Source organism: Vombatus ursinus, unplaced genomic scaffold, assembly GCF_900497805.2.
Source record: "Vombatus ursinus unplaced genomic scaffold, bare-nosed wombat genome assembly UNPS02014982.1, whole genome shotgun sequence".
NCBI classification, from domain to species: Eukaryota; Metazoa; Chordata; class Mammalia; order Diprotodontia; family Vombatidae; genus Vombatus; species Vombatus ursinus.
Window position 1 is genome coordinate 388,313 of NW_020954760.1, and position 22,864 is coordinate 411,176.

At 41.3% G+C, this 22,864-nt stretch overlaps 2 protein-coding genes across 6 annotated transcripts in view; one reads left to right on the plus strand and one right to left on the minus strand.

The window, feature by feature from the left end:
* The window catches only part of PIH1D3 (PIH1 domain containing 3), an 80,868-nt gene extending 73,175 nt beyond the window's left edge, over positions 1–7,693 (minus strand). The window contains exon 1 of the mRNA XM_027845577.1: positions 7,330–7,693. Within this exon, the coding sequence (XP_027701378.1) occupies positions 7,330–7,367 (38 nt within the window). The 5' untranslated portion in view covers positions 7,368–7,693. The remainder of the gene's footprint in view (positions 1–7,329) is intronic.
* NUP62 (nucleoporin 62) overlaps positions 1–22,864 on the plus strand; it is a 65,179-nt gene that overhangs the window by 4,726 nt on the left and 37,589 nt on the right. For 3 of the 5 annotated variants that reach the window (XM_027845576.1, XM_027845571.1, XM_027845573.1), the window contains exons 2-6: positions 10,572–10,866; positions 11,917–12,296; positions 13,931–14,041; positions 18,722–18,820; positions 20,031–20,132. In XM_027845576.1, coding sequence (XP_027701377.1) covers positions 10,572–10,866; positions 11,917–12,296; positions 13,931–14,041; positions 18,722–18,820; positions 20,031–20,132 — 987 coding nt within the window. The remainder of the gene's footprint in view (positions 1–10,571; positions 10,867–11,916; positions 12,297–13,930; positions 14,042–18,721; positions 18,821–20,030; positions 20,133–22,864) is intronic. The other 2 variants (XM_027845572.1, XM_027845574.1) reach the window with 2 other exon arrangements.

Consider the following 22,864-nt stretch of genomic DNA (forward strand, 5'->3'; position numbering starts at 1 on the left):
TCCAAACTGCTGAGGCTGAAGAACAGCAAACTACTTTTAAATGTGTAAGACAGGAATCTTCGTATGAGTCTTGTGAGGCTCAAATGAGATCATTTGTAAAGTGCTTAGCTAAGCACTGTATAAATGTTAATATTATTATCATTACCTGTATTATCATGCTGAGTTCTGAGTTAGGAAGGATATTGATAAGGCCAGAGCTTGTCTAGAGGAGGGTAGCCAGGATGGTGAGGGGACTTGAGAGCATGCTATTTAAGAATTTGTTTGAAGAGCTAGGAAAGGTTAATCTGGGTAGAGAAGACTTCAGGGGAGGACTGGGATTGCTTTCGTGTGTAAGAAGGTCTTAAATTAGCAATACAACTTGGAGTGACTGCTGGAAGTTTCTGAGAAGGCCGATTTAGGCTTTCTCTAAAGAGATACTTCCTGATGTTGGCTAAGGGTAGCATGGGCCACCATGCAGGAAGCAGGAAGTTCCTTCCCTCTTAGAGGCTTTCCAGCAGCAATTGGGTGGACAGTTGTCAGGGACATTGTTGATGACTTCTTGTGTGCCCTGGGCTTGATGGACTTCTAAGGTTCCTTCCAGCCCTTAGATTTCATGTTTCTGAGTCTGCATGTTGGGAGAGGAACAAGATCTCAGAGCCTGTGAAGACAGGACAGCTGAATCCTCTAACTTGGGCGGGCTTGTTCTGGTTAATGCTAAGCTGAAAAAGGCTGCAGGGTAACTGTAAATGTTGACAGAAGTGGATCAGAGACCTCTAAAGTTGGAAATATCTTAGGTAACTAAAGCTCTGCCTTTTATAGTGCCTAGTTATGTGTTTGTTAACTAAAAAGGGCTAAGGGGCCCATTCTAGAACTTTTTGCTTAGGTCCCAGAATTAGTAAACTGTTTGATTGAGGAGTACTTGAGTTTTGTATAGTTGGTAATAATACCTTTTCTCCCTCATTTGAAGGGAAAGCTAGCCTGAGATTGGCTGAGAGATCATTTGTGAAAGATGTTACCCATGTGGTTACTAGGCATGGCTACTCTGGAGAAAGAGATTTATAACAGTAGTTATGCCTAAGGGGCTTAGCCATTATCAGTTTGAGGTCCAGCCCTGTACCATTATTTGATACGAAGTTCTGGCATATTTTTTCCAGAGTCCATCTTTGCTTTCTCTTCTTCTCTTCTCTTAGAACCTTTTTCTGTCTCTGTATTGCATGAGGGAATTAGACTAGGTGACTCCTAAGATCCTTTTCTACTCTGGGAGTCTTCTTGCTTTTTTTTTTTTTTCTTTCTCCATTATCTAAGGCAAGTATATAATGCCCAGAGGTCTACCATCTTCTACCTCTGTACAATTTTTCAACCAAATTTGAGAGATTTCCTCTGTTTGGCATTTAATGCACTTTGCCATGTGGCACCAGCTTCTCTTTCCACCAGGCTGATTGCACATTACTCTCTAACATTCTAACCCAACTGGCCTACTCGCTGTTCCTTGCATAGGGTGTATCATTTCCCACCTGTATCTTTTCAGGGGCTCCTGTGTGAAATGCTTTCCCTCCTTATGTCTGCCTCTTGGAACCTCTGGCTCCCTTCAAGGCTCAGTAAAAGTACTACCTCCTAGAAGAGGCCTTCCTTGTTATCTCCCCCCCCCAATTATTTTGTATTTACTTTGTATATTTCTTGTATTTACTTATTTATGAACTTGTCATTGCCCATCCTGTCCCACTCCCCAACCTCCAGTAAAATGTAAGCTCCTTGAGGGCAGGACCTGCCTCAAGTTTGTATTTGTAACCTCAGTGCCTGGCACAGTAGGCACTTATTAATGCTTACTGATTGATTGTTCTCAATAAATAAGCCTGCCATATGTCATGGAATATTTAGGCCCCTGGAAATAGTTCACGGAATGAAAAGATTTGTCTCTCCACTAATTATTTGACATACTTCAAGAAATTCTAGCTATAGGAAGAAGACGAACAGAATTAAAGGTATAAGCATCAGTAGAGAGAAGACCAAATTATCCTATTTGCAGGTGATGTACTTTAAAACCCCCAGAAATTCAATTAAAAAAAAAAAACTAATTGAACCAGTGCAGCCAAAATTAGAAGAAAAGCAGGAACCCCGGGGGTGGGGGTGGGAATCTTCATAACAAGTTTCTTTGATAAGGGTCTCATTTCTCAAATATATAAGGAACTGAGCCAAATTTATGAAAATATGAGCCATTCCCCAGCTGATAAATGGTCAAGGAATATGAACAGGCAGTTTTCAGAAAAAGAAATCGAAGCTATCAATATTCATATGAAAAATGCTCTAAATCACTAATAATTAGAGAAATACAGATTAAAACAGCTTTGAGGTACCACCTCATACCCATCAGATTGGCTGAGATGGCAGAAAAAGAAAATAAATGCTGGAGGGGATGTGAGAAAATAGGTACACTAATGCACTGTTGGTAGAACTGGGAACTAGTCCAACCATTTTTAAAAGCAGTTTGGAACTTCCCATTAAGCTATAAAACTGCATACTTTGACAGCAATACCAGTACTGGGTCTACACACCAAAGAGATGAAAGAAAAAGGAAAAAAGACCCATGTGTATGAAAATATTTATAGCAGCTCTTTTTGGGATAGCAAAGAATTAGAAAATGAGGGGATACCCATCACTTGGGTAACAAGTTATGGTTTATGAATTGTGCTGTAAGAAGTGATGAAAGGGATGGTTTCAGAAAAATCTGGAAAGGCTTAGATGAACTGATACCAAGTGAAGTGAACTGAACCAGGAAAACAATGTACACAGTAACAGCAATATTGTAAAGCTAATCAACTCTGAAAGACCTAGTAAACTGCTCAATACAGTGATCTACCACAACCTGGAAGGACTCATGGTAAAAAATGCTATACACCTCCACATAGAGAATTATGGGATCAGGATACAGATCAAAGCATATTTCTCTCTCTCCTTTCTCTCTCTCTCTCTTTCTCTCTCTCTCTCTCTCTCCCTCTCTCCCTCTCCCCCCCCCTCCTCCTCTCCCTCTCTCTCTCCCTCTCTCTCTGCCCCCTCCCCTCTCGGAACATGGCTAACGGGGAGATATGTTTTATATGACTTCATATGTATATTGAGTATTCCATTTCTTGTTTTGTCAATGGGCAGGGGAGGGAGTGGAGGAAGGGAGAGAATTTGGAATCAAACTTTTTAAAAAAAGAAACTAATCGAGGTGATTAATAGCTTCAGCAAGGTAGGAAATAAATCTTAAATCAGCATTTCTGTACAATTCTCAAAGTCTAGTCTGGGTAGATTGGTATCCCGGAACTCCCTTTCAGAAGATGAAAAGGAAGAAACAAGCATTTATTAAGTTCTTACTATGTGCCAGGTATTGTTCTAAGCACTTTACAAATATTCTCTCATTTTATCCTCACCATAACCCTGCAAGGTAGGTGCTATTATTATCCCTATTTTACATTTGAGGAAGCTGAGGCAGACAGGTTAACTGATTTGCTCAGGGTCACACACCTAGGAAGTATCTGAGGCTGGATTTGAACTCAAATCTTCCTCACTCCAGGCCCTGCACTCTAACTACTATGCAGGCCATCTAGATGCCTACGGGTGTTACAAATCCTTGGGTCCATGAGGCAAAACTATTTTCGTCATAATTCTAAGACATTTTAATTTCTAGCATGGTAAATATTGATAGATGCAACCCACATAAACAAAACTCTTTGGATGATCCTCAATCATTTTTAAGAGTATAGAGGAGTCCTGAGGCCACAAAAGTCTGAGAATCACCATTGTACAGTGCTAAGAAAAACCCAGGAGAATCTATACTAGGAAACATTCCATTCAAAATCACTACAAAGTATATACATAGTTCCCAGTTAAACCACAACATTACACGTTATATATAACTACAGCTACAAAACACTCTCTAGAAATAGAGGCTTATGTAATCTCCAATGACTTCCCCTCTCCATCAGTTTGTGCAAGTCTTTGCATGTTTCTCTGAATTCCTCCTGCCTCTTTAGTTGTGCTGCAATGATCTACCACTGTTTGGCCATTTCCCAGTCACTGAGCACCCACTTGGTTTCCAGTTTTTTCTACCACAGAACAGTGTTGCTACTAATATTTTGTTATATGTAGACGTCTCTTTCGACTCCTTGAGGTATATGCCCAGTGATGAGATTACAGGATCAAAGGCTATGAACAATTTAGTAACTTTTCTTCTGTAATTCCAAATTGTATCAGTGTGCCTGTCTTCTATAATCCTTCCAACACTATTATTATCTTTTATCATCTTTGCCAGCTCTATGAGTATGAGGCAAAACCTACAAGTTTTCATTTACTTTCTGTTGTCTAATGAAAATCACTTGAAAGATTTCACTCTTGTAAGTTGCTTTACGTCCATGTTTGCTGGAATACTTACCTTCTGTTTAGGAGATGCTAGTTGTAGAGGTATTTAAACAGATTGAATAAAGAAGAAAATGCAGCATAAAAATGGCCCTTTAAATGGGCAAAATACACTTCAGCCAATGAGATTATGGCTTTACAGTCATTCTTTTAATATCTTCGGGGTACCAGTATGCAGCCTCTCATTCATATGTTAATGATCTTTCTTTCACTGCCTTTCTTCCTCTGAAGTCTTTGCAATGTGTTGTAACCTACCTAAACTTGTGCCTGTGATGTTTCTTTCCTTTTACCCCTTTGAGTTCATTGTAATTTTGTTTCAAGAACATTGTAGTCCCTGATTTGTAGTTATATAGCTTGAGTGGAAGAATATTAATGTTAGATGGACTTTTACAGGCAATGACCAATTTAAGATCATAGAAAACACCATGTGATTTCTTGTTGTGGAGTTCTAGGCCCTTAGGCTCTTTGTCTATCTGAAACACCTTTTCAGAATATGCATTTAAGGGCTTCTTAGTCCTCCTTTTTTTTTTGACCTCTTTGCAACTTTTGTCTTTCTTACCCTTTCCCTTGCTCCCTTCTCCCTTGGCTTCCTTCTATGATTCAGCTCTCTCCTAGTTCTCCTACCTGTCTGTTTTTGTTTTTTGTTTTGTTTTGTTTTGTTTTTCAGTCAGTCACAAAGGGCCTATTGGACATCTCCATCTGGATGTATCTCAAACCTAACATGTCCAAAACCCCATGCCATTCCTCCAGGCTTAGCCATTTCTGATGAGGATACCACAATACTCCTAGTCATCCAGATTCCCAACCTCAGTTATCCATGGAGTATTTGTCCCGTAGAGAAATGGCAATGGATTGTTAGCTCCACTTTAGTCTTTGTAGCCCTAGCACCTAACATGCAGCCTGGCACAGAAAAAAGGTTTGATTCATTATCCCCCATGCTAGTTGCCAAGTCTTGCCAATTCTGTCCTCACGACATTGTCTCCACTTACACAGCCTATGCCCTGCCTCTTGCTTAGACTGTTGTCCTTTTAAAATACTTTCTAATTACCTCCTGAGTGGTCTTCCTGCATCCATTCTCTTATTCTCCAGTCCACCTTCTAGGTGCTGCCACAGACCTAACCACGTTGGTTTCCTTCTTAGAAATCTCTGACTCTCTATTCCTTTTAGGGTTAAAAACAAAAGCCTCAGCTTGGCTTTCAGAGCCCTCCACTGAAGGACTCCCAGCAACTTTTCCAGCCTTGTTTCATATTACTCTCCAAAGTGGCCTCTTGGCTTTTCCTAATACACTACGTTACATTTCCCATCTCTTTGTTTTTGACCGAGCTACCCCTTAAGTCTGGAATGCATTCCTTCCTCATTTCCATCTTTTTGAACCCCTGGCTTCCTTCAAAGGCCAGCTCTGGTGATCCTGAGTCCCTTCCTCCCCCCACCCCCACCCTTTAGTGGTCTCTTTTTCTTAGAACTCTTTGATGTGACATTATGATGGATTATCTATGATTACTTTGTAGTTAGCTCCCTTAGAGCAGGGACCAAATGTTTCCTTTCTATCTTCCTGGCTCCAAGTGTTTAGCACTGTGTGATTTGCCTGTAATTGGTTCTTAACAAATGCTTATTCGATTGTCTTGTTTACTGTTGTGTGTCTTACATAGGCTGGACAATATGCATTTTTTCATTCTTTTTGGTTTTTGACTGTGAAAGGTGAAAACTATCTCTTCTCCTACACCATGATAAAGTTTGGTTTGGATTTGGTTTGGACCCAAGATTTAATTTGTTGTAGGGAAGTGATGTCAAACTCTGGTAGAAACAGATCTCTTTCATTCCATATTGACTTAGAAATCCACAAATTAACATTATCTATGTTGTATTGTATTTTTATTTACCTTGTTAAACATTTCCCAATTGTATCTAAATCGAGTTTGGGCACCCTCGGGTATCCTGGAGTTTGATACTTCTAGTTTAAGGAACTCCTGTTAGAAAACCCCACGTTGGAATGCTGACAGGCATCTAATCTGCATTTTCTAGCCTTATGGGGGAGACTTACCCAGAGTCCCATAGCTAGTGTGAATCGGAGGTGAAGTCTGACTTCCAGGCACACTCTCTAACTACCCTGTGCCAGGCTGCATACACTACCTGTCAGTAAGGAATGAGGCTAAAAAGAAAAAGATCAAGAAAACGAAGTCCAGAGACAAGGAGAGGAGCGAGTCATCTTAGTGGATAGTACATTTAATGTTTTCAGTCTGGTAGTGCTGACTAATTTCATTAGTGTCTCTAAAATCTTTGAAATAAGAAGCTGCTTGCATTAAAATATTTTCATATTATAGTTAGGGCAATCATTCACATAATGGAAGTAAACAAATGAGGAATTGACATTGGAAATTACCTTTTCAATAACTGTATAAGTACTTAAAATATTTCACATAAATACTAGATGTCCCAAACATTTTAGCACAGTTTCAAGTTTTAATAAAGCTTAAGAAACAAGAGCATGTACATCCCAGGATTGTTAAGTTTTAATACCTTAAAACTGTAATAAGACTTTTGGGACCACCTCTAGAAGGAGTTAATAATAAAAATAGCCAATGTTTATATAGCCCCTGGAGGTTTGCAAAGCAGTTTGCTCCCAGATATTATCTATTTGATCCTCGGAACAACCCTGGGATATGGGTGCTTTTGTCATCCCCTTTTTACAGATAAGAAATTCAGGTCTTCCTGATTTCAAGTCTGGTACTCCCCACTATTTGGCCTGGCCTTGTGAAGCCTGGTGGCTTCATTAGAGGAGCGGCGCCCCTCGCTGTGATTCCTTTGAAGGGAAGTACTCATTTGGGCATCCAAGTTCTAGGGCGTTTAAATGTAAAAGCAAAAATAAAAAAGATCCTTAAACAAAATACCAATCTCCTTTCTTTACAGTCACACACCATACATACATACACAGCATTAAAGCATTTACATCCAAACCTTGGTTTTAAGTAGTGGGAATACTCCTTGCTCTCCATTGCCACTTCAGGTTCTCCTCCTACCAGTCACCTCTCCTTCTTTGAACTCCATACAATACATATCATCTACCCAGCAAAATCCTGGTAGTGGTTGTCTACAGACTTCAGATCACTCCCCTTCCTTCCTCAATGGGTTCAGTACCTGGCTCACAGTCTTTCCCCTCTCCTTAACTCCTGCCCTCATAATAGGGGATTTCAACATATATTGACACTCCCTCAAAACACCCACACCACTCAGTTCCTCAACCTACTCACTTCCCATGACCTCTACCCTACCTTAGCCACACATAAAAAGTTATACCATGGATCTTACTATCACTCATAAATGTACCATTAACATGTTCAGAACTCTGAAATTCCCTTATCTGATCAGTCTATTGACTTTCCTCTTCTCCCTCAGCTTGTTTATGCCAAACCCTATTCTTTATCCACACTGTGGCCCTCCAACCCCTCAGTTCTCTCCCAGGCCATCTCCTCCGCACTAGGCTTTCTCCTCTTTTCCCCATCCTGACCACTTGGTGAACCAGACAACTCTACACCATTCTCTCATGCTCTGCCAAGCCTTAGCCTTTGATCGCTCCCACCATCTGCTGCTTTTGTTCCTACACATGCGCACACACGCTGCTGAATGAAGGTGAGGAACAATCACAACCATTCTCTGACTGGGTCCCCTACCAATTTATGGTACAGAACCTCAAATGTGCCCTCGCTGGTGCTAGACAATCCTACTCTGCCTCCTTTATCAACTTACTTTCCCACTCTCCACAGCAGCTCCCATGGCTCTCTCTCACCTGAGAATCTTGCCTCATATTTTACAGATAAAACTGAGGCTATTTGCCACGAGTTCCCTTTTCTCTCCTCTTCTTCATTTCCTGTCACTCAGATTCCTTCTGTCACTCTCTTCCTTCACTCCTTTCTACCATGAAGAGGTGACCTTTCTTCTCTACCTGCTAAAGTGATTCGATTCCATCCTGTCTTCTCCAAGATACTGTCCCCTCTGTCATCTCCACTCGTTCACTTATCTTCAGTCTCTCCCTCTCTACTGGCTCCTTCCTTGTTGCCTGCAAACAGGCCTGCATCTCCCCCATCCTGAAGAAAAAAAAAAACCAAGATATTCGATCCTTCTGTCTCCACTATTGTCCTGTATTTCTTCTGCTTTTTGTGGCTAAATTTCTTGAGAAGGCTGTCCATGATAGGTACCTCTGCTTCCTCTCCTGTCATTCTCTTAACTCCATAGAACTTGGCTTTTACCAATGATTTCCTAATTGCCGTGTCCATGGCCTTTTCTCAGTCCTCATTCTTCTTAACTTCTCTTCAGTCTTTGACACTGTTAATCAGCCTCTCCTTGATACTCTCTTCTCTCTGGATTTTCTGGATACCACTCTCTCCTGGTTCTCCTTCTACCTGTCAGACCATTCTTTCTCAGTCTCCTTTGCTGGATCTTTATCCAGTTCACACCCGCTAACCATAGCTGTCCCATAGGGTTCTGTCCTAGGTCCTCTTCTCTTCTCCCTTTATAACTTGGTGATTTCATCAGCTCTACATGGATTTAATGACCATCTCTGTGCTAATGATTCTCAAATCTACCTGTCCTGCCCTAACCTCTCTGCTGACCTCCAGTCTCCCATCTCCAACTGCCTTTCAGACGTCTCCAACTAGATGTCCAGTAGACATCTTAAAGTAAACATGTCCAAAACTGAACTCATTATCTTTCTCCCTAAACTATCTCTCCTTCCCCCCCCCCCCCATACTTCCCTAGTACTGTCAAGGGCACCACTACCCTCCCAGTCCCCTGGGCTCCCAACCTAGGTGTCCTTCTTACTCCTTGCCATCTCTCACTCTCCCATATCCAATTTGTTGCTTTTATCTCTGCAACATTTCTCCAATACACCTTGTTCTCTCCTCTGATACTATCACCTGGGGGCAAGCTCTCATCACCTTACACCTGGACTATTGCAGTACCCTGCTAGATGATCAGCTTGCCTCAAATCTCTCCCCTTTCACCAATATGTCAGTCTGTCCTCCATTTGGCCACCAAAGTGTTTTCCCTCCCCCCCTACTCAGTAAAATCTATTGGCATCAAATACAAAATTCTCTGTTTGTCATTCAAAGCCCTTTATAACCTCTTCTGCCTTGGCCTTTCCAGTCTTCTTACATCTTACTCCTTACCATGTACTCTTCGACTCAGTGACACCGACCTCCTTGCTATTCCTTGAACAAGACACTCCATCTTTTGACTCTGGGCCTTTTCTCTGGCTATTCCCCTTGCCTGGAATGCTCTCCCTCATCTTCACTTCCTGGATTCCTTTGGGTCTCAGCTAAAATTCTATCTCCTACAGGAAGTCTTTCTCAATCCCTCTTAATTCTTGGGCCGCCTTCTTTTTAATTATTTCCAATTTATCCTGTTTATAGCTTGTTTATACATAGCTGTTTGCATGTTTTCTCCCCTATTAGCCTGTGATCTCTTTGAGATCAGGGACTGTCTTTTGCCTTTCTTTGTATAGTGCCTGGACATAGTAGGCACTTAATAAATGCTTATTGGCCAATTTACTTATGTGACTTCTGAGGCCTCTTCCTATTTTAAGATTTCTACAGACTCAAAATCCTGGGCTATTGGAACTATAGGCTCAGAGAACTGTCCCTGTACTTTGTCCCAGGTATACTGCCCTATACCTTGAGATTATGTTGGTAGGAGAAGCTTCAGCATTGTTCTAAATTAAAATCTTGGTGGCTGTGTTAAAAACTGACATGTTTTCAGTTGTAGACTAGTAACTACTGTTATTAGTGCCACGCTATAACATTTTCATTTGGAGGACCACTTAAAAATCGTTTGGTGCCCAATGAAGTTTTCATTATTTTCCAGTATCCATTAATGAAGTATCATCTAAACTTGCATGTACTACTACTGACAAATCTTATGTGACTCACTGGCTTTCCATTTTTTCTGAAGTGAGTTATTTAAGGATCTTCCTGTCAGTTCATCACATATTTCAAATTGTTCTCAAGAAAGTTAGGAATATAGGAACTAGGTGGGAATCTGTTTTTCTGTGACCAAAGGTGGTTTTTTTGTTTTTGTTTTTGTTTTTTGGTACTGAGAATTCCAGTTGCTATAGTATGGTAGGTTTTTTTTTTCCTTCATCCCATTTAGATTTCTAAAATGACCTGATTTCCCCTCCCCCCTCCCTCCCCTCCCCCCTAAACCAGGGTTTGGAATCATGAGTCATTTTAATTTTGGAGGATCTCCTGCCACCGGAGGTGGTTTCACCTTTGGCCCTGCAAAGACAACTACCACCACACCAGGACCAGGCTTTTCTTTCTCCACACCTGGCTCTGGAGGAGGGTTTAATTTTGGGACTCCCTCCCAGCCTACCGCAAGCACGCCTGCTACTAGTTTGTTCTCCCTGACCACCCCTGCCTCATCTACACAGACTTCAGGCTTCAGCTTTGGATCACAGGCCACACCAACTCCAGGTTCCGCCACTCCGGCGTTTTCCTTAGGGTAAGAGCTATACAGTTTCTGGCTCTCTAAGCGGCTATGGATAGAATCAATCACCTCTCAAGGACAAGCTTTTAGTTTGGAGCAGGGATAAAGGGTCAATCAATTTTATAGGAAGGCGTTTATAAAACTACTATTTGGAATTGTGCCACTCAGTCCCTAAGTACTCTCTTAAATTAAACCTGTCTCTGGATCGAAGCAAATTGAAGGCTGATCTGCAGGCAGAATTCTTTGTGACCCATTGAAGGATAGGAGGAGGGCTCTGAGAGTTTGGAATGTGTCCTTATTGTGGCTCTCTGGAGTGATCTTTATCAATGTAATGACCAAAAATTCTTCCTTCCTATATCTCAGTATTAAAAGCATCCCCCTCCCTCCTTTTTTTAAAAATGTGTTTCTTTGTCAATCCAGTCTGACCCAACCATTCCTTTTAGTGACTGAGAGAACCATTTATTTCCTTTCAATGGCACCTGTGAGGTAACTGAGCAGATACCTTCCTGAATTTTTCTTCCCCCTTCATTTCAGTTATCTAATAGTTTATGGCTAAAGAATGCCAGGATAGCACTTCTTTGGGAAGGCAAGTTGAGCAGCACAGCATTTATTATCGAGGTTTATGAAATGCATTAAAATTTTTTGGACCTGTACCCGAGAAAAATTAATAGGATGCCTGTCATTTGGCCTTGCCACTCACGCTCAAAAATACCAACTTATCTTAAGAAAATAGTCTGTCCAAAGACATAGCATTTCTACCCACCCTAAAGAAAATCCTAGGAGTCACTCCTCTCCTGAATCCTAGTTTAGAGTGATCTTTCTCCTTTATGCAGAGCAGACCAAGATCTTGCATACCTGTGAATGAGCAACTAGCTCATTATAGTCTTAAAATATACTAAGATCTGCCTCTGTTTCTGTGTATTAAGCTGAAAAACAATCTAGTACAATTGTACCGAGTTATAACTTAATTTGGTGTGGGCTCTAAGAACTGCCCTTTAGTAACTGGCAGGGCTTCTATGTTGCTTTTTTAGTCATAGTTCTGACGCATTTCCTTTCTCCGTTTAGGTTAAGTACACCAAAGTTAAATTTGAGCAGCAGTGGCACCCCACTCTCTTCAGGTATCACAGGGGGCTTTGGGCTTGGCAACAGCACACTTACTAATTCCATAGCCAGCAATGTGTCAAGCCAGGCCTCAACACCTACTGGCTTTATTTTTGGCCCTCCTACTACCACCGCCACCCAACCTACATCATCTATAGGATTCTCCTTCCCCAGTGGAAATGCTTCCCAGACGGGGACCACTGGTTTTAACCTCGGCTCAATGGGGAATGCAAGTCAACCAGCAGCACTTACAGGGTTAACCTTTGCTGCTGCCACTCCAGCTTCCACTGCAGCAACTTCCACACAACCGCATACTGCCTTCGGCCTTGGAGGACAGCCTACAGGTAAGCTTTCAAACTGCTCACTCTCTCCTGGAGAACCCACCTATCCAAGGTTCCTTGTGAGAGTCTTAGATTTATTTTCACAGTAACTTAGCTTATTTGGGGGAGGTTTCTTCGTGGAGATTTCTGAAACTAATAAAACTGGTGATTAAATAAGTTGAGAGAGAATTCCAGGATGACTTGGTATACTAGTCTGTTTCATTAGTCCTTTTGACACCTGTGTGCTTATATTCCTATTCACCGTGGTATGTTCTTTGCTACTTTTTAAAATATAACTTCTGAAATGAAGTTTGAGGGAGGGAGACCAAAAAATGCCATACTGCAGTAGTAAGTACTGTAGAATTTTAGAACAATTAAAAGTAGTCATACTAACCTTTGATATCTGGCATGGTTGGGGAATGGGATGTTTTGGGTGAAACATTCTGCTTAATAGTTTATACATAGTATGTAGCTAGTATACATTATACCTGGGTTACCAATTTTCAGCTAACATGATCCATTACCTTTCTTTTTCTCTCATTATTTTGGGTGAACGAAGGACGCTTGTAGTATGACCCTAGAGTTGTCTGTTGTTGGGAAAATAGACAATTGTATTGTAGATGTACAGAAATGTTGATTAAGAAAGAGTTCTAATGATAAGATCCCAAATGAGCCAGCTTTTATTTTAGATAGATGTTATAGAGCGTTGGAAAGCTGCTGGGGGAGCCTCTTAATGAATGTGTATAGTGATTTGATTTTATAATGGACTTTAATAAACTATAGATTCAGCAGTATTTCAGAGGTTTATGGTGAAGAAAAAATGAGAGCTAATGAGATAAAGTATCACAAGAAATGTAAAGAAGGAGCCATTTATAATATGTTTAGAATGTGGAGGGAGGGGGGAACAGATTGATGTCAGAATGTTTGTCACTACCAAAAAATCCATTTAAGCCTAATGAAATGAAGCCTGTTTTCTTGATTCTTGCCAGAAACTAAAGGAATAAAGTTATAGACCATTAACTTGGCTTTGCTTGACTATAATTATATCATTTATTTAGTGTTGGGTGGGGAAATTTTTTTCATACTGGTTTCAATCACCAGGGAAAGGTCCTGTTTCTAGGAAAACAAAACTCTTTGTCTCTGAAACCCTTGACTCTGAAGGAGTAAGGTTACTTTCAGTTCAAAGTAAGTGACCTTAGCAAAGTGTATAAAAGTCAGCCAACTGTTGGGTACAGTTTAGGCAACTGAAAATATACCAGTTCTGAGGCCAAGTGATTAAGATAATAAGTGGAGGCACAATATTTCAGCTAAATACAACAACCTTTGGCACTAGGATGTGATTGTGTTTCGCTGGACTGAAAATATATGTATTGCCAATAGCATAATTGGTGCAATATTGAACACCATTTCCTCTGTGTGTGCTTTAGGAAGAGCTGATGATGCACTGGTCTTTTTACTGATACCTCCTTGTATAGAAAGCAGCAGTTTAGGGATAGCTAAGCTGTAGGCAGTGTCAGATGGAAACTGGCTGCTAAGTGGCTCTACACCCTAAAGTGCTGATAAAGCGATGTTGGTCATTTTTCTTTCAGATACACATGTACTTGCTTGCTATCTGTCATTAATTGGTCTTTTATATCTGTTCCTTTATTTCTCTCCAGGTTTAGGATTTGGATTATTGGCCTCTACGGGGTCTACTGCTATATCCACTGGATCACTGGCCTCAAGCTTCAGTCAGGGATCTGCCTTGTCTTTTGGCTCAAAATTCTCAGGTAGATGATTGGGAATGCTTGCATGCTCACTTGCCTGCAGTCTGATAAAAGGTCTTAGAATCAGTGAGAACTTGGAGGTGTGGAAAATGGGGGTGGTGAGCCCCAGGTATCCAGAGGCCATTTACTCCTGTTTTCTCTTCCTTCCCAGCAGCATTAAGTAATACACTAGTGTGTATTTAGGACCTTAGGAGATTAGGTAACGTGCTACCGTGTTGTTTCACACTAGGGAATGGACAACTCTAGATATAAGTTTAATTATTTTAAAATATATTTGGGGAGTTCAAATCCAGCTTCAGACACTTACTAGTTGTTTGGCCCTAGGCAAGTCACTTAACCCTGATTGCCACAAATAAAATAGCATTTATTAAGTGTCTACCTTAATAATTAAGACATTGAGTTAAGCACTTTATCTCATTCGGTCCTTACAACAACCCTGTGAGGTAGGTGCTATTATTACTTCCATTTGACAGATGGGGAGAGTGAGATAGACAGGTAAGTGGATTACCCAGGGTCATGCAACTAGTACAAGTCAGAGACTAGATTTGAACTCAGGGCTCCCTGACTCCAGGCTCAGCCCTCCATCCACTGAGCCACTTAGCTGTCCTTTGGCACTGAGGGGAATTCACTTCCTTCTGAGGCAGCCCACAGCTTGAACAGCTCTGATTGTTAGGAGGCTTTTCCTTATATTAAGCTGAATTCTTCTTTTTCCTCTTGTATGTGGTAGCTTTTCAGATATTTGAAGACAGCTCTCATGTCCTCATAAATCCTCTCTTTTGCAGGCTAGACAGCTCTAGTTCCTTCAAGCATTGTATGCCAAGTATGGCATAGTTTTAAGCGCTTTTTCTGGATGCCTTCCAACTTGGGGCTTTCTAAAATGAGACACACCCCCCAGAACTGAAGACAGTGGGACCCTCACCTCCCCCATTTAGTTACTGACAGGTTGCCAGGCTGCATTGGATGAGTCCATATCAAACTGTTTCCTGTGCCCAATTTAATCCCAGATATGGATGGACAAATAAACAAAAGCCCAGAGTTTTTGTTTGGTGTGTGGTTCCCTCCTCCCCACCCCCACCCCCCCATCTTTGTTGTCCTATCATTGAGTAGTTGGGATTTGGGGAGGGGGGCAGGAGGGAGTATTGTTTGTTGTTGTTTTTGTTTGTTTGTTTTTTAAAATAATATAGGATTTTATTTTTATCCCTGTTAAGTTTCATCTCATTCAATTTGGCCTCTTCTAAGCTTGCTGACATCCTGACATCCAGTGTGTTATCCTTCCCAACCTCATGTATCCACAGATTTGATAGGCATGCCATCGATGCTTTTATCCAAGACGGTGATAAAAATTTTCAATAAGACAGCTCTGTTACAGACCTACATCAGGATTAATATCACTCCATTGACTCTTTAGGTCCAGTCAACCAGTTCCAAATCCATTCTAACCCGTGTCTTTCCATCTTATCCACAAAGATATTATGAGAGACTTTGTAAATGCCTTGCTGAAATCCAAGTCTTCTATGTAGATGCTTTCTTCTAATCTGCCATTTTAATTAAAAAAGGAAATGAGAGCTAATCCAAAAAGTTAGACCTGCCCAAAAAAAAAAAAAAAAAGGAAACGAAATTAGTCCGGCACAAGCTGGTCTTAATGAGCCCATGCTACCTCTTAGGGATCACTGCTTTCATTTCGAAGTTCTCAGAAGCGATTCCTTGGAATAATGCTTTCTTGAATTTTGCTAGAAATCAAAATCAAACTTACAAGCTGATAGTTTACGCTTTTCTTACAGTCGGTACAGCTTTTGCTCATATCTAGTCCTCTCTTTTTGGCATAGTTTTTTTGCAGTTTTTCAGAGATCACTCACATTGACCTAGCAGTCAGAGCTGCATGTTTTTTGAGTGCCTGAGATACACTTTGGCCAGGCTATTTGATTTGATTACAGTTTGAACATTGAGGACAAGGTAGGTGGTCTCTTGCTACATCTCGTTGCTCGGGTAGAGTGGGGCCTGATTCAGGTTGAGGCAGCATTTATGAAGCCTTTAAAGATTATGATGGGCCCTACTGGCCAGGCTTAAGAATTTGTACTTAGCTTCATAGGCTCCAGGAGCCATTGTATGTTCATGAACAGTTGAGGAGAGTGTTGTGTAGAAATGATTGACCTGGCAACTGGCTTAATGGTCGAATAGAAAGGCAGATTAGAGTCAAGGAAGCCAGCTTTGGCTTTTGCAGGAATCACATCCTCCAGTATGAAGTGGTGGGTCTGGCCTCGGGTGAGCGTGGAAAGAGAGGAATAAATATGAGACATTTCGAAAGAAGAATTGATGGAAATTGTCTAACTATAGACAATTATATGGAAATGATTGGCCATAGAAGAGTAAGGAGAGGGAAGAACTAGTCAACTCCAAGGCTTTGGCCCACGAGACTATGGGCAAATGGTGACCTAATTAACAGAGAGAGAGAGGTTGGGGGACCTGTTCAGGGGAAAAAATGAGGAGTTTAACTTGAGGTGACAAGATATCCCAAGTGGAAATTGATTCAGAGTTAAAGACCTTTCCAACACCTTGCACTCACATTTCCTCAACTATGAATAATCTTTATCTCCTTCAGCCAGCCACCAAAATGTCTACACCTTCAACCTTGTCATCACTTGGAACTCAAGATCTTGAACATTGACATTCCCTTCTGACCACAACTTCCTCTCCTTCCACCAATCCCCTTCCCTCACTCCTGTATCACCTGTTCTTGCCCTCATCAGAATCTTTGGTTCCTGAAACTCTTCCTCTTTTCTCAGTCTCTTCGCTCCTTTCTGGCCTCTCCTCACTTCCTATTTAGCCTGACCCCCACAGCCAGTAATTCTTGTGATATCTCTGCTACAACCCCAAGATCTGTCCCATCTTGACTTTTCACCTCTTTGATAGCCCTTGATAACCTGAGGTAACACCAGGCCTTATCTTTCTCTGCTCCCACTTCTGGGCTGCTAGTCATGGTCAGAGAAAGGTATGAAACCATACTGATTCAGTCTGCCACAAATCTATGCTATTTAACCTCAGCTGGGCCTTTTACTGCTCCTTAACATTCCTTTCAGGCCTGTCTTATTTTCTCCTTATTCTCTTCTCCATGGAGACTGTTCTGACCCTTTTCCTAGACTCTCAATCCCACTTCTGTGTCTTTTTTCCAGCAGATAAACTGGCCCTCCCACATGGGCTTGCTTGGCCTCCTATGCCTCCAAACTTCTCTGAACCTCCAACCATCCTTTCTTCCTGTCTCAGAGGAAGAGTGGTCTACTCTGTCTTTACAAAGCTCATTTCCTACCTCCGTGGTTTTGCTTAGACCTTTGTGTCTGTCATAGTCTGTACAACTGCATTTTGTTCTATTAAGTTAAATTACTTTTAAAACATTTAAAACATTAACATTATGTAGAATAGAATCTCACGTGTTGTAGTCAGATGATGACCATCCTGTTGACGGGGAGGTTCTCTGCTACTAATTACTTTGAGCCTAAAAATATTCCAAAGCCTCATTTGTGAAAGCCACATATTGTCAAAGAGATTCCTCTAATTATCGTATAGGAGAAAAACAGAGATGAAGGACTCATATTACTTTATATAGCTGAATAAACAGAGCACTGAGTTGGGCCACCAGTATTTATGTTTTGGATAGGAACTACATAGATACATAGATAGATGTGAGTTGGGCCCAGAATTGAATTGAGAAAAGATCTAGCTGGATTGCATTTGAAATACTATACCTTACTTTCAATGATCCCAAACTGCTTTATGCCACGAACACCTATTGCTTTAACTGCCCTTCACCTCTTCCCTCAACACCTCACCCCAATTCTTCCAGTAACACTTGGACTATAAATCTGTGGTCTCCTTCTTGTTAAATCATCAGCATGAGGGCTTGGGAAAATCAGGATTACAAGGATGTCCAATGGAAAGATACATGATGGGCATAAGTAGATCGCATCTTCTGTGTGATGTGTGCTATAAGACAGTGGCGTCAAACTCAAATGGAAGTGGATCCCTGCCACCTTCACATTGACCTAGGAAACCACAAATGAACATCATTTATATTGTTGAACATTTCTCACTGACATTTCAATCTGAGTCACCCTGCACTTGGGAGTTTGGGGGGCTTTGTTTTTGGGGTTTGATATCTCTGGTGTAAGAGACATCATTGAATCTGTATGCCTGGAAAAGGCTGGTCATGTAGCAAGAATGAGACAGAATTTATGGTGCAAGTGGTCTGTTGCTCTGCTGAGATATTAAAAAGAATGAAAGGAGAAGAGAGCCTCTCACATATTGGGTAGATCCTCTAGAGAAAGTTTGTGGAAAGATGTGGATAAGAGTCAGGCCTACGTTGTGATCCTCCTGTGCTTTCTAGGCTTGTTATCAGCAAGCCATTAGCTCTATGCGCCTATATAAGTTTTAACTTCTCTGAGCCTCAGTTTTCTCATCTGTAAAATGAGGTTAATCTCTACCTTCTTATATACAAAATAATGGATATAAGACAGCTTTGTAAAATGCTGTATGAAAGGTTACCTCCTCTTTTTGTATTATCATTTTATTCTGTGATTTATCATTCTGTTCTGTTCTATTATTCTTTTACTCCATGTAGCTTTTAGGGTTCAGGAGATGTGATTGGACTTGTTTTTTATTTGAATCCATGTAATGCCAATTCTTTTCCAGCAGCAGCAACTTCTGCTTCCACCACCACTTCTGGGCCTACATTGTTTGCTTCCATAGCAAATTCTTCCCTTGCAGTCTCTTCTGCCCCAACCCTCTCAGGTAAGTCGCCAGTTTTAAAGACAATCTCATCCATTAAATCTGGGCTCTTAACTGGGAAGTTGTTAATAAAACTAAATTAGGTTTCTGCTGCCCCCAAATTCATCATTATACTTGATCTGGCTGGCATCTGCTATTGTTCTCATTAGTGGCTTGATCAGACTTACTAATATAGCTTTTGTTCTGAATTTGGGATATAAATGATTATTAAAGCATATACAGTGTCTCAATGTGTACTACTTTGAAGCAACTCTTAGACCTGGCAGAAATAATTGGGTATTTTCCCAGGTGTGTCAAAAGGAAGGGGAAGTCTCACTGCCTGTGTGAACATGGTGAAGGAATGAGGGGCAGGGACCAGATACAAATCTCTGAGTGAATTGAACTTTGCTCTGTATAATGTGCTAGGGGCTAAGTGTTCTTGTTGCTCTGTATGCGGTTAAAAAATTGGGATCCAAACCATCATTGAAGCTTTCAGCACCTTCTCAAGGGAGTCGCGTATTCTAGAGGCTGATATGCCCTTCACTTTGCCATCCCTCTTGTCTTTGAAAAGTTGCTGCAAGCAGCAGGTGTCAAATTTTCCTTTTGACTATGGTTCTGCTTTGCTGGAATGGTTCTGTGACATCTCACTGCAACCTTGTTCTAGCACTATCTTGGTTCTATTACAATGCTGTAAAGTGCCCCCCCCCCCCCCAATCCCCATCCTAGGGTTTTGAGGTACTGAGAAGTGACACTGTTCCTGTAGCTGGAATCAGAATGGAGACATTTGGCCTCCCCTCTGCAGTGAAGTACGCATAGGTGAGCATTTGAAAATGGCTGCTAGCTGGTATAATGCTCTTAACACTTTGCTGCAGGAAGAGACTCTAGTTTTGTAACATGACTGTGATCTAGAAAAATTCTTTTGATTCACATAGACTTTCTTTTCAACTAGGGCATATTTTGTGAATGTACAGTATATTGTAAAGCTCACAGATTAAAATTTAGAACTCTTGGACTGATTCCATTTTATTGATGACTTGGTATATGACATCTGGCAACTCACTCTCCCTCCCTAGGCTTTACTTTCTTTATAAAATGAAATAATAATATGCTAGAAAAACTCTTGATCAGGATGATCAAAGTATCAACAAAAGGATTTTCAAATGTTCCTTAGTAGCTAAATAAGTTCCATTTTCTATACTGTATTAAAAGGGTGATATGTAATTGTTCCCAACAGTTGGAGCCCCATCCACTTCAGTTGCAGCACCTGGTCTTGGAGTATTGGGATTTGGATTAAAACTTCCTGGTTCAACAAGTACAGTTACATCTACTACCACTAGTAAGTTTGGGATGCCGGGCTGCATGGGGGGACTCATTGGAAGCTGCTGAGGCTGCCATTGCAGCGAGAGAAGTCAGACCCCAAAGCTGGAAAAGAGTGCCAGGGTACTGGTGAAGGGCAAGTGTTCATAGCACCATAGAGAGTGCTAGGGGCTCTGTGAGCATTATCTCCATGGAGCCTATCACAGCCCAGGTATTCTCACCATTTTACAGCTGATGAAAGGATTTACCCAGGGTTGGAAAGCTAGTACACCTCAGAGGCTAGATTGAAGCTGGCACCTCCTTTCAGACTCCAAGACAAATACTTGCAAAAGAAGAGCTGCTTTTTCAGAGGTGGCTGGGACTATGGCACCAGAGTAGGCATTAGAACGCCTGGGTTTGGTTTTTTTGGGAGTTTTTTTGTTTTTTTGTTTGTTTTTTAGTCCTGGCTCTTCTACTTACTAACTTGTGTGACGTTGGGCAAAACGACTTAAGACTTTCTGAGAAATCTGTAAAATTGTTGAGGTTGTTCTGAAGATCAAGTGAGATTGTGTCTTTGAAAGGGCCATGCCAGTGTGAGGGGGCAGGTATTTCTCAATGGCAGGGCATTGGTAGAATACCACTGAGACAGCCAGATATGAGGAATGCAGCTCAGAGCTAAGGCTGCCATCTTTCGTTTCCCGGTTTTCCTCTTCTGTCATGCTGTTAATTTTTACTTTTTGACTTGGCTACAATCAGCGCTATACTGAGCAAAACTTGCTTTCAGATTTTTCTGTTCTTATTTTATTAGCGTATAATATGTTGTAAGGTAGAGAGCCTTTTAAACCGTTAATGCCTCTGATGCGTGGAGGCATTAACCCTTGAATACTTCCTGACCCCAGGGCTGATCAGCATCATTCATAAGAGAGCTCTGCTTTGCTACTGGGGGATCCCTGGCCGGGGGTCAGAGAGACTATAGCATTCCCAATGCAAAGTCAAGCCCAGGAAAATAATAGATGGTGACCAAGAAGAGGGTGCCTGGGAAGAAAAGCTGGACAGTATGTTTTTACATCTTTTGTTTGGATTGTGAAGTTCTAGAACATCTGAGGACATCAGATCATCTATCTGTTTAAATGTAAATTCAGAAACATGTTGCAAAGGCAAATAGAAGGGTATTTTTAGTTCTCTGCTGTTTTGGATTATGTAGCCCACTACCTTTCTCCATTAGGGATAATCAGGAATAACTCTTAAAAAAAAAAGTTGACTCTATAAAATGTCTGAGCCTTGCTACTTGCACCTTGGTGTAGTCCAGGGTTCATCTGGCCTTCCTTTTTCAGTTTTACTGCTCTGCTTCTTGTCAGTCAAAACAGCATTGAGATTTGACTATTATCTCCTATGTCAGTCATATGAAAGGTTAGAAGAGACAAGAGTAATTATCAGTGCTATAGAAACTATATGTAAAACAGTTGAGAATTTAAAGGCAAGTTTTTATTTCACACTGAGGCTGATGGGAATTAGGAATATCATGAAGGTGATGTTCCTGGGATTGATTAAGGACTAGATAAGTCTTTCCTGTTCCCAGAGAATGAGTTGAATTTTTCAGAGGAAAGTGAGGGATCATAAAACTTTAGAGATAGAAGGGACCCTAGAGATCATAAAGTCCCACCTCCTCAGGTGGGGAACCATCAGAGAGGGAGCTAAAGTCCCAAAAGGTTATGGCTTCCCCCAAAGTTGTAGACAGCCAAGTAATGGTAGAGTCTGAGTTAGGAGCCCTTACATCTCCCAGATTGTTGTCCAGTCCAATGTTCTTTCCACTACACCATGCTGCCTTTTCTCCTCAGATCAGGGAAATAATAGAACAGATGAGGCCTCAAAGTAATGCTGTAGGGGGGCAGACCTATGGTCTGTTGAGCCAATTATCTCTGACAGTGCCCTAAGGGATGCTTTGTGGGTGCTGGGTTGTCTTCTGTGATACTGGTTTGAAAAGGTCAGGGATAAACCCAAGGGCCCTCTCTAGAAACTCTTAATACCTCATAATGGATTTGTCACCCATGAATTTATCTAAACTCTTCTTAAACTTTCTGAGCATTTTTGGTTTTGAGCTCATTACTTCTCAGGGCAAGCAGTTCCCTCAGTTTTCTCCCCGCTGTGCGACATGATAATACACATCCCTCCATTCCATTTCCAACTTGCAGGGGGCCCTCCAGGCCTCGCATTCTGGAATGTGGTGAGCACAGCCTTACTCATCATTTTCAATCATGCCTCCTATACCTATGTTGTCTTTGGTGTGGTACACTTGTTATAAGAAGCAAGAAAGCAAAACGGAGCCTAATTTTGAGCCCATGAGCTGTTTTTCCTTAAAGTTCAGCATTGAAAACTTCGATTCAGGAACATTGTGGCTCCCAAATATGTATTATTGCTTTGCAGTCAGTCTCCACCTTCACAAAAATACAAGACCAGAGGTGGATTTCTCTGTTTTTCAGCAGTGTGGAAATGCCCCCCCCCCCCGCCCCCCCCCCCGGCTCCTTCTTTTACGGCATAGAAATGATGCTAGCCGTTCCCTCCACCCCAGCTCTTCTCTACCTAGAGCCTCAGGAGATGAGAGTGGGAGTTTGGCTTTCTACCACCATCTATTTGGGCATTTGGCTCACTCAATGTATTTTTATTCTTTTTTCTTTTTCTTTTTTCTTTTTCTTTTTTTTTTAGGCAGTTGGGGTTAAGTGACTTGCCCAGGGTCACACAGCTAGTAAGTGTCAAGTGTTTCGTCTGAGGTGA